The sequence below is a fragment of the Mycteria americana genome, chromosome Z (genome assembly GCF_035582795.1).
Source record: "Mycteria americana isolate JAX WOST 10 ecotype Jacksonville Zoo and Gardens chromosome Z, USCA_MyAme_1.0, whole genome shotgun sequence".
NCBI lineage: Eukaryota > Metazoa > Chordata > Aves > Ciconiiformes > Ciconiidae > Mycteria > Mycteria americana.
In genome coordinates this window covers 59,625,774-59,638,182 of record NC_134396.1, presented here as the reverse complement: position 1 = coordinate 59,638,182, position 12,409 = coordinate 59,625,774, and the positions used below count along the sequence as shown (strand labels likewise).

At 37.5% G+C, this 12,409-nt stretch overlaps 1 protein-coding gene across 3 annotated transcripts in view; it reads left to right on the top strand.

Annotated features, from left to right (window-relative positions):
* Positions 1 to 12,409, top strand: part of SNX24 (sorting nexin 24) — a 94,898-nt gene that overhangs the window by 80,625 nt on the left and 1,864 nt on the right. For all 3 annotated transcript variants that reach the window (XM_075527327.1, XM_075527328.1, XM_075527329.1), the window contains exons 4-6: positions 6,293 to 6,387; positions 7,527 to 7,559; positions 8,477 to 8,541. In XM_075527327.1, the coding sequence (XP_075383442.1) occupies positions 6,293 to 6,387; positions 7,527 to 7,559; positions 8,477 to 8,541 (193 nt within the window). The remainder of the gene's footprint in view (positions 1 to 6,292; positions 6,388 to 7,526; positions 7,560 to 8,476; positions 8,542 to 12,409) is intronic.

Genomic DNA, 12,409 nt, shown 5'->3' with positions numbered 1-12,409 from the left:
GGAGAGCAGCATCTGACTGTGCGAGAAACCAAAAAACCTATCGGTTTCCAAACTTTGCAGGTGTCGTAGTTTTCAACCTGAATGTTGGGGTTTTTTTCATTACAGCATATTTGTATTTAGTTCCTTTAAGCTTTCAGAAAACAGTACCGCAAGTTTAAACCTCTTCTGCTTTACCTGTTGTTGTGTTGTGGATTGTAAATGCGGTTGCTTTTTTCCAAACCTTTTTCCCCTGTACTCTTGAGAAGACTTTTCCAAGCATAACTACCTCATTTCTTTACCGTCCTATATGTGTATTTTCCGGATCTACTGATTTTTTTTATATATATATAATTGTTTAAGGCACTCCTGCACCTGTTTGTTATCAGCAGCATTATTGACATGGTCTTAATTACTTGTTAATTGTCCATTGTCTTAGTGGTCCATTGACTTTTAAAAAATACTTCAATTCAGCCATTTTGAAATCAACATTTATTTTGGTGTTTTTCTTTGTCATTAATGGATCTGCTTACTCTTTGTACTACTTTTCCCTGTTACTTATTTTTAAAAGCCTTTCTTGTTTACTAACTTTTAAAAATATCATTAACTCGTCTTGCCCTTCTGCTTCTTTTCCTTTTGCTCTGTTGATTTCTTCATTTCTCATCCGGCTTTGTCTTAACCTCCAGTCCTTTGAGCAGTGTCTCAGCAAATGATATTGACTGCTTCCTTTCATTTTTATTTTTCAAAGGAACTGTAGTCTGTTGCACTTTGTTTCTAGTCTTTCAAGGGCTAGTCTCCTATTTTGCTGCAGACAGATTCACTGTTTGCTCCCACTACATTATGTTCCCAGTTTTCCGAAAAAAATTCAATATTGTCTTTTTCACATCAAATGGGTTACATTTGTACACTTAGCCTCAAGTCAATCCGCTGTGCACTTAGTAGTTAAATGTTAGTTTGGACTGTAAATGTGTAATTAACTAGCTTTCTAACTAAAGTACTCACTGCCTTAAAATTTACTTAGTAGTATTCTTAATCAAAGTGAGTAAAGTGCTTTAAAGTTAGGTTAGGTAAGGCTTAAGTAAAAAATGTAATAGCTGTAGATGCTGCCATGAATTTCTGCATACATATTTTCAGTGATGATCCACCAGTCATTTAACCTATTGGGCTTCCCTTCCATCTAGTTCATTTATCCTCTGTGTAGCTTGAGAACGCTGTGATAGATGGATTTGTCACTCAGGAGATATCTGGTCAGTTTTAAGCTCTCTGGAAGTATAACAAATTGATCTGAAAGTTGGTGCAGGAATTTTTTTACTATTCTCCAGTCTTGAGGTTCAGAGGTACAATTCCCCTCTGCGCTTTTTTTTTTTCATTATTACTTTTGTGACTTTACATTAACTTTCGGATAGTAACTTATGGATCTTTGTGGAAGTATTTTGGCATATAATACTTACAGTCAGTATGTTATTTCCTTTCAAGCACCACTGTGTAGATGGCACTCTTACTGTTGACTGCCCTTTGATACGCAGCCTGGGAGTGTTAGTGAGTTGGTACTTCATATGGAGCATCACTTTTGTGTCATTGTATGTGTGTGTGCGTGCTTCTTGTATCTTTATACAGAGTTTTAAGCATGTTTCATAACCTCCTCCTGTTCTTACAAAACTGCCCATCAGTGAATGTTTCTGGTAGAAATGAAAAGTGGAGAGTCCTTACTACAACAACTTAAGTGACACTTATTTAGAAATAATTCTTGTTGATAACCTGTAACAACATCCTCACAGAAGGGAGTGAGTTTCTTCATAGTTCTTCACAATGGGTAATATAAAACATTGTATCTGCTATTACTTTAAAAAAAGGAAAGCTTGCTCTTAGAAGTCTGGTTCCTTCGTCTACTTGGTTTTTAGTTAATGTGTTCTTTTGGTAACCTTTTTATCATTTCATGGGACTGTGTAAAGCAGTTCAGGAGAAGCAGGTTAATAGAAGAATGTAGACTCCAAAGTGTTGTAAAAGATGTGGGTTTTGGTCCCAGTGGAGTCTGACACTCCAGCCTGCTTACTGTAGCTGGAATGTATTGATTTTCTTCTCCCCCATTTTAGCTGCACCACTGAATTAAGTATTGTGAAGCATCTTTCCCTGTGAAGAGAGGAAAAACTGTCATGAACTTTTTCACCCTAACAGTACAGCATTTCAAACTAAGCCCGATTCAATGGAAAAGTCTGTAAGGACTCTTAAAAACCTTGTAATTCAGCTCCCCACTCTCATTTCTCCCCCTCCAACAGCTGTTCCAGCAACCTTGAGAAAGTATGATAGATGATTGTAAGAAATTAATTTTTCAATCTTTTTTCATTAAAAACAACAAAAAGAAGAATAGTAAAAATCTGTAAAAATGATGCATTCCTGTGGCATGATCTCCTAAGGTTAGCAAAGTGGTCTTTCCTAAGGTTAGCAAAGTGGTCTTGTTCAGGTTTTCAGCAAGATGTTCAGTTACTGTTATAATTGGCTGATGAGTAGGTTTGGACCTAACTAGAATGCCAGTGTTCGATTTCGTAGTGTCCTCTGTGAAGATATGTCACCATTTACCCTGGCTTTAGTGACAATTTTCTAAAAAGGAAACTCGTGGGAAATCATTATGCTGTTTATATGTCTCCCTTGTTGGAGAGCATTATCCTGTGATATTTTAGCACTGTTTTCCACTGCATGATGGCATCTAGCTAAGGTTAAGGCAGAACAAGTCCCTTTGCAATTTTGTGACTGTATTTTACTTGCTGAAGGAGAAAAGATAACCGACAATTAAGTATTTCAGATGTCACTAAAAGAACATGTGCAACTAATCAATGACATCCTTGGGGAACATGATTTTATGAAACTGATAAGGTAGAAAAATTGGGATTTTTGTGATTTGTGTTACATAATAATAATTGCACCCTTTCGATGAAAAAGACATTTCTGCTGATGTAAACATCACGCTTTCCCTTGTGGGTTTTTTTTTTCCTGAAGCATGGAGTAGTTCATTAAAGTGTGACAGTAACAGATAAACACCCTTTACGATTTTCTGAGAAAATATGGCGCTTATACTCTTAGTTCAGCTGAAATCAATGAGTTGAAAAATGTATTTCTGGAGTCACTTCCCAAATCACTTGCCAGAGGTTGTGTTAGGTGTTTTAGTTTTGGGGGTTTTTATTTATTTTAGGAAGGAAATACACGTGCTGGTTTGTTCCTTATATTAGTCTACTTAGCACTCTGGGGCCCATAGTTGAAACTCATTGCTATGATCTTGGTACAATTTGGATGTATTAGAAATTCACATTACTAACAAGTTAATTGTGAGGTTTTATTTCTTTGAAAATACGTATCTTTAAGTTTCTGACTGCAGAGCAAACAAGGTAGTAGTCATGTTTACAAGCCAATGTCATCTATCCACTTGAACAAAGGCTACGGTTGAGCACGTTACATCACAAATTATAGATAGTGGTTTAGAGACTTTACTTGCTGGTTCCTTTTCTGCTCAACTATTATTTAAAGATCATCAAGTCTGCAAAATATGTATTTCTTACAAGTTTTCAAAGTCAAAAATCTGTTGTGTTACGGGTTGTTCAAGGTAAATTAAGCTAATTATAATAATCTAATTCAATTTAAGGGTATTTTTTTGAACAACTTAAATAGGAAGTTGAGAATGCTTACATTTTTTTCCAGACATCCACTCTGGGCTACCACCAGAGGTAGGAAATGCAGCTAGATAGACATACCTAATCAAGTGTGGCTGGCTTCGTTTTTGTCATTCCCAGTTTTTTTTCTCTTTTCCTTTTGTTTCTACTATGTATATTAAAGAGCTGGATTATGTGCTGGCCCTTTTTTGAAGTGAAGCCAGAACATTATTTGCCCCCTTATTAGTATAATTAACTTGTACCTTCATTTATTTTTTAATTCCTTAAAATGTATGTCACATTACCTTACATCAGTTGAAAAAGCCTTCTTTGTTGAATGCAGTCATTCCTCCTTCATAAAATTCTGGAAATGACAAAATTCCCAATCAACAGAGGCAGCATCCAAAATACAGTGCAGTACAAAATTGCCTTTTCTTCTCTGCAAATTCTACATTTTCAAGTTTATTGATCACCAAAGCAGAGTTATTGACAGTTAACAAACATATGGATTAACACACTAAAACAGATACTATTTGCTTACATCTGCTTGTGAAATACATTGGGTCGGGGCAGGGTTAGCAGGGCTTGAGTGACTTAATGCACGTCCTGAAAAAAAAATGAAAAGAAATAGAACGAGATAGTAATCTGGAGTGAGTGGAAGTAAAACCAAATAGGTTTGTAAGAGCTGTCCAGAGTTTTCCTTTTATACGGTGATGTATCCTCTTCTTCCCTGACAATCACTGTTCTGTTCAGGAGCCTCAGCAGGCAGCTCAACTTTTGGAGAAAGCTGTCAGGAGGTATAAGTATGAGGTTGCACATAAGCATTGGATGCCCTTAAACATCTTTATACAACTTTTTGCAGTTCTTCATTGCATATAATCAGTAAGATGGTTTTATTTGAGCAAACCATACGCATTGTTATGCAGTTCACAGACCCTCTGAATATGCATCCACCTCCACCCCTCCTTCTGGGCATAATCTGAATGCAGAACAGGATAAATTTTGCAGCAGCAGAGTGCTGATTTTGCAGTATGCAAATGAAGTGGCATTTTTTAATGCAGCATCTTCATATAGAGGTGAACTGAAAGGCTTAACACTTGCCAACATTTCAGACCTCCCTGTTTGTTACATCTGTTAAAATCTAGAACAGAAAAAGGTCAAAAGCTGTATTTTTCCCTGTTCTTTTTTTCAAACTCATTAGTGATGGCCTCAGCTGTTGAAGAAATGTAGACTCTGAATTCAGATTTGCAAATGTGACATAAAAAAGAACTAGTTCTCAAATATCTTTGTTTTAAAATGTGTTTCTCTCTTTAAGTCTGTGCACATCTTATGTAATTTTTAAACTGGGTTTTCATTACACAAATAACCAAACCATTTGCTATAAAACCTGCTATAAAATCTAGATGACCTCTAGATGTCTCTTCCAGGCCAATTTTTTTTGTGATCCTTTTATCCTCTACATACCATTGCATCTCCCTAGTGATATTGTAATGTAAAAGAATACACATGAAGGAATAAGTTACCTCCTGAATGTGAACAGAGTAATGTTTCTTCCCATCACCAGTCTTGTTTCTTCTCTAGGTTTTGTTTCTCCTAACACAGGGTGTGAAAATGAACAGGATGAACATGGATAGCTTTGCTTGTACAAGTCGTTTTATTTATAAATCTAGTGAAGTTTCTTCCATGCATACGTTCACTCCAGATCCAGGCCTTTACGAAGGAAAGCTCTTTAGGGAAGAGCTTGTGGCTTTCATGTGCATGTGAAGTACGTGTGTTATCAGAATGTATGGCAGTATGAACAGTAAATAAATAGGGGCTTAACCTTTCAGGTGAGACATTGGTTGAATTTATGAACTGTTTTGTTTGTCTCGTGAAAATTAAAGATCGATTATTTTTGGTCTGCTTCTATGAAACTGTCAGAGATCTATTGTTTCCTTTAAAAGTCATCCTTTCATGACGAACATGCACCTAAGCATCTCATTTATTTGCTACGTAGTTTTAAGTGTACTTGTAATTAATTTACTAAAAATCATAAATCGTCTCATCAATGGAAGAACAAAGGAGGATGGAGTCCAGCCCTTATGTCATTGCTGTGGAAGAATGTCGCAGGTCTAGCCAGCAGCTCTTTGGTCAGAGCTTTGTCATTAGGAGTCTCAGCACAGATATAAGGAGTACATTGTAAGGTGATCTGTCAAGCCAAGCAAAGAGTTTCCCCTGTTAGCATTTACTAAGGCATGCATTAATAAAATTGCACAAAGTGGAGACTTCCTTTTTCCACTGATGTGCCAGACAGGAGTCTTCTGTGAGGTGAACATGAAAGCACTGAGCTGTAGCTGCTTTATTTTATGTTTTAAATAAACAGAATTTTATTCACAAATGAGTGTGCCAATAACTTAGTTCCAGAATCAGACATCTCTTCTTGAGAGGCATCTAGCTTGGCACCAGTGATGGCAGGTGAAAATGTAGTAGCATAAGCTGAATGTATTTATATGTGATTCATTAAGAACTGTGATTTTCCTATTGAAATGAAGCACTCCAAAATAGGTGTAAAAAAATGGAGAAGCACTGAAAAATGTTGCAAGTGGGAAATGTTTCAGTTGCTTGGCTAAAAGTATGCAATACCTAAAGTACTAAAAAATCTTGGGTTTCTATTGTGCCTTTTTTTTTTCTTACAGACAGTCATTTTAGAAAATGAAGAGCTCCCTAAACTATTTCTTGATTTCCTGAATGTTCGCCATGTACCTACCTTGCCAAAAGCAGAAAGCTGTGGGTAAGCTCTCATTTACTGAAAAATACATGGAGGCCAAAAGGCCCATATCCACTCAGTGCTGATGCAATTCCGTTGACTTAACATGGTCTTGCAGCCAACTCTTAACACTGTAAAATAGATGGGCATTAGGTTCATGTTAAGTATGTTTATATATCTCAAAAAGGTGGTAAAATAAATGCAGCCTGTTCAAAGACAGAAGTGAGGTTTAATGTAATATTCTTGGAAAGCAGAGGAGAGTTTAGATGAGAAAAATATGATTTTCTCATAGATCTTGAAGTATCTACTGAAATGAATTTTGTAAGATATTCATAAACACTCACTAAAGTTGCACAGAAAGCCTTTGCATGTGGTTTATGGTCATAGTATAGAAGTTCATTCTGTGATCATTTTATGGTCCCCCACTGTGTGTTTGAAAATGGGGTCTGTCACCTTTCTGATGACATCTACCCTAATGGCCCCATTGCCCTTCCCCTGGGAAGGGTTCTTGATCAGGGTGGGAGAAGGGAATCTTAGTATGCTTATGATGAGTGTAATGACTACAGAAACGCCCAAAACAGTGTCACTGGAAGCTCTGGTACCATCTGCAGACGTAAGGTTTGTAGGGAGAATAATTTCTTCTGCTGTGCAAGCTGACGTAGCTGGAAAGTCCAGCAACGTTACCAGAACTTGCTCCCCAGAAAGTTATGTGGCCCTTTTCCACTTTGAGGGAGGCTGTGTGGATCTGCAGTGAAGAAAAGGCGAGTTGAAAAAAGTGGAGATAATTTTGAGGCCCTCTTACACTTGGAGTTGTTTATGGCCCAGGGTGGTCTCCAGGGTCATTCAGAAGCTAAAAGACTTGTAGTTTTCACTTGTGGTTAATGACATCAGCCAATACCCTCAGTAGGACTGTACCCGATCACTTCATAGATAGATAGGAAGATATGCTTGTGAACCTGTTAGAGTAGAATGGATGCTGTCATTTCCAAGTAGTGGTGGTTGTAAAATGGTATGATCTCCCACATTCATTTCATCACACTGCATTACGCAGCTACTGACCAGAAAAAGGTTGCTCCCTTTGATGGTTCTTAAAGGATTTCGGGTTTTTTTTATTGTAGAGTTAATGTTGTTGTAACCAAAGTTTCCTCTTACTTTACTTGCAGCTCTTTTGATGAAACAGAATCTGAAGAATCAAGGTGAGCTTGATTTCTACTCTTTCTAGGACACCAGATTAACAAATTATTGGCGTTTACTGTATTTGTTCCTTGCAGTTGACAAAATAGCAGTAGTTTAGCATTAAAACTAGATGTGTTTGTTAAATATTATGGCTAGTTTCATCAGCCATGCTAGATCCATCCATATGTAGTGTGAATTGAGCATCCTTATGCTTGTACTGAGAAATTCCTTACAAAACCCTGATAGAATACGGCTAGCTCTAAAATATTTCTGGGAATGTTTTTTACCCGTTGAAGTGTATTTTTCATAGCAAGAAAACGTAGCAGAAGGAATTAGAGGTTTGGGTTATCCCCTATGCATTTGATAGAGCTTTGTATGTATCTGGTTGCACTACTTGGCACGTGTATGTACAGAGCAGAGCGGAGAGGGCTGGCACTAGCTGGGGGAGGACATCTGTACCATCAGCAGGGTGGGAGACAGCCCTGTGAGGGGCTTCCAAGGACTTTCTCTCCATGGGTGAGGTGGACAGCAACTGCTTTGGGGGCTGGAAGAATGTGCTGAAAGTTTGAGTCTGTTTGGTGGCCTGAAGAGCCTGTAGACCATGGAGCCTGGCTGTAGGTGATCTTGTAGTCTGCATTGCACCAAGTACCAGAGAGCAGAGCAGGATCAGGAGGTCTCAAAGGCAGCTGCAAGCTGCCCCTCCTGAATACAGCCCCTTTACCTGCAACTTCATGTTGACAGTTTCATTGTGTGGCTGAGGAGCGGCGAGCTTTGCTCCCAGGAGATGGAGCCTGTCCTTTTTGGGCAGCACTGGTGTGCAGAAACACACCGACATGGCTCTTGCACAGCTCGACCACCTCACTTTATCAAAGCTAGTTTGTAGAATATTCTGTTTGCTGTCCCTTGATACTGACATCCCTGTTCTTGACCTTTCCAGCAAACTGTCCCACCAGCCTGTGCTGCTGTTCCTAAGGGATCCATATGTCTTGCCTAAAGCCAACGGTAATCAAACCTGTCATCTGTTAACAGTGCTTTACTGATCTGACCCTGCACCGCATAAACCACATTATTATTAATACCGGCCTAGTCAAATGACACTGGTCCAAAATCTAATAACCTGCCAATAAAACAATAGTTCTTGTGTAAGAAACCATTAAAACACTAAGTGGGGTGGGTGATTTATAAAAGGGTGGAATTTTCTCCCCCAGTTGTAGTCTCTTCTCAGACTAACCTACTGAGAATTCAAATCAAAGGACGAAGAACGTTGCTTTTCTTCTCTTGTTGTTGACCCTTTGGGCTGTTTTGCCTGAAGGATTTGAACTTAGAGGCCCAGTCCTTTGTAAGTGCTTTTTCCCTAAACACCAGTCAATCTACTGCGAGCATGTTTGTATTTCCATTTGGATTATTACTATTTCTTATCATTTATAACCTCTAGAGCTCTTTAGGGGAAAAAAAAAAGAATGTATACTTTAAGTATAATTGATGTGTTTCACTGGACATTTATGTTAGCCTTCATCTCTTAATACATGATTCAAAAGAGTATTTGAAATAGCTTGTTATAAACTCTTTTTCTTTTTTTTAATATAAAAAGTTCTTTGCATTATTAATTAAGAGAACTTACCCTCTGTCTTAAATTAAATGTGTGCAGGAAAAAACCCACCATTTTAGTAGTGTGTTCCTCCTGGTTTTGTCATTTTACTTGTTTAAACTGTTACTATTACCAAAAATGTAATACACTTTCAAGGGAGAATTTTCTCCCAGAGCTGCAAATTCAGTTGTTTTTTTTTATGTGGCATTTTGTTTGATTTTACAAAATAATGTGTTGAAATCGAGTCAGGTGCTTGAGCTGCCTTGAAAATCATGACATTTTTAAGAGTAAATTTAGGAAAGAACACTTGTTTGCTTGTAGTTTCTTAGCCAATGGAGTGTACTTCCTTGAGATTTCTCAAGATGTATATAAATACCTGAAGGGAGAGTGTAAAGAAGACAAAGCCAGGCTCTTTTTAGTGGTGCCCAGTGGCAGAACAAGAACATCACGAAACACTTTGTCACTCTGAGGGTGACTGAGCACTGATACAGGTTGCCCAGAATGGTGGTGGAGTCTCCATCCTTGGAGATACTCAGAAGCTGTCTGGACATGGTCCTGTGCAGCTGGCTGTAGGTGTCCATGCTTGAGCAGGGGGTTGGACCAGAGGACCACCAGTCGTCTCTTCCAGCTGCAACCATTCTGTGATTCTGTTGTTTTTTCAAGCTGTTTTTCAAAACCATAGGGACTAGGCTTATGTATTTTGAGAGGGTTAAATAGTCTCTCTTGCAGGCAATGCCCACCCTAGCTAGTAGTGTGGCCCTCGAGTAGGCTAGTAGTATTGAACCTATGGACTCCTTGCTGAACTTAAAGTTGTAGTTCTACAGTGAAAAAGCGAGTGCAGAGGTCCTGTGTGACCAAGGTCCACATTGGAAGACACATTACAGGGTCGTTTAGTTTTTACTTTGACTTAGCACTAGTCTGGTCACGCGGACTGAGTGCCCATTTGAGGCAGGAGTGCAAATCACAAAATCGGTGAACTGAAGCAGTAAGAGGAGATGGTCATTTCACAAGGTCACTCCTGACCCAAGTGACAACAGTAATGCAGGGGCACCCACAGAGTTACCTGTATCTAAAAGTTGGTCCAGGTGCTGCCTATACTAATATTTAAAGTGAGCACATTGCCCGTCTTAATCTTACTGTTTAATGCTGCTCTTAATTGCAAACTTGGATTCCTCAAGAGCAGGGTATAAATTATGAACAGCATTTCATTCCATACTGTTCCTGAGAGAGAAAATGGATTTCATATAGTTATCCTGAAAAATGAAGACAGTGCGTAGTGTTTCCAGCCCACATGTAAGGTTTTGCTGTAAGACTTCTATTCAAGATTTTGCAGTTCTGTGATGGTATTTCTCTTCCTTCCCTCATGTGTACTCCGAGTAAGGCTAAGTCCCCTTCTCTTGAAATCATTAGGAACTTTATAATGACTTTTGTAACTACTCTTTTAAGTAGTGCTTTACTTGGATTAAGATAAAAGCCTCTTCTAATGTGTGACGTTTAAATATTAAGTAGGTCTCATTAATGGCATCTGAAACAAAGGACTTTTCAGGCTTTTGCCAAGGCATTTTTTGGCCTTGACACACAATATTTAGAATTTCATATGGTAGGTGCATATTCTTTGTATTTGAAGACCCTAAAACATCAAATTCATTTGCAAGTTATTCTTTAACTTAATGAATTAAAACACAAATTAGAATGTGAGTAGTAGTTTAAAAAAGGAAGAAGAAAACCAAGTCGTAAGTCTAGAGGCTCTACTAGTTGACTCAAGTCTAGTTAGAACAAAACAGTTTTTACACAACTCCCATTGCCTTTAGTTCTTCTTCTTTGGTTTTAGTTTGCAGCACAGAGAAAAATAGAGATGAGCTTTCTAAAATTTTCTCTCTCAGATCAGTTCATACTTTGATAGACTCTGATTCCTTTGTAAAAAGCAGCCAAGGCTGTTCAAAGTATGACCAAAAGTAAGTGTCCATTAGCAAATAACTCTTCATTGTATGTACTGTTTGAAGAAGGTGAACTGTGACAGTTGTTTGGATCAGAAGTGGAGTTAGTCTTTCCGGGATACGTGGATGCCTGTGTTAACATCTTCTCATAAAATAGGAAATTGTGTATTTGTATTTTAATGAAATAGTTGTTTCTGTAACATAATACTCAAAGAAAAGTATTTTTTTCCCCTCATTCCACTGTCTTTATAAAATATAGTCTTGCCATTATTCTAATGACTGGACTTGTTGAGTTGCAAGACAACTTTCCAAAAATAAGATTCATAGTTACAAACCTCATTGATTTTCAGACTCACTTTTTCATGATGTATCTAACACAGTCTGAGTGCACGAGCACATCACTTTTAGTGTAAGGTGCCCACTTCTTTCTGAGGGGATGGAAAAAAAAAATTACATACTATTTTGAAGAAAAATGAAGGAAAAATCTAAAATGCTGCAAATTGAAAATGATACCTCAGAAGCTAAAAAATGGAATCTCAGATTTACTGTCATTTGTTTGAAAGTTCTGATGATTCTTTAAGCCATGTAAGTATCACAGATCTGCAAGACTGTGCTTCGGTGTATTTATACATTTAACTTAAATTAATATGCTTGATTTTTTTAGGCAACAAAGCCTCACAGTAAATCTGATGCTGTAAAGTTGTATCATTTTTTTAATCAATACTCATTTTCCTGTATATACTGTATGTTATAGAAGAACCAGTAAAAACTGGTTTCTGGAACTGCAGCATTTAATTTAGAAGGAAAGCATCAGATTGCCCTTACAAGTGTATTTTTAATAACACTAATGACAACAGCATAGGGTTATTCTACCAGGGTGATTTGGGCTAGCTGAGCTTGCAGGACTTCAGGAATCATTATTGGATTCAAAATATTAAGAAGTAATTTATAATGATGACTTCCTATGAGAAGTTGGGGAGAATTATGCATCTGTTGTTTACGGTGGAGGTTGAAGTTTGTTAAAACATCTTAAAATACCTCTGTAATATCTTTAATACACTGGAATCACCTTATTAATGCCTATGAGATAATACCTTTAAGCTAATAAGGAGTATTTTTTTCCTTCTTAGTCCAAATTTACTTTTTGCTCAATGTTTTTACCTCCAAAATGATTTTAGGAAAAGAATTAGGGGCAAAAACTAATTCCCAGCCACATTAGGTGATTGAATTTATAAAGTATGTAATGATTTTTATAAAAGTTGCATCTCCCGTTTTTGAATATCCTATAGACTGATAGGTGAAGGAAAGATTTGATGAGCGTGGAAGGTTCCGTATCAGAAATAGT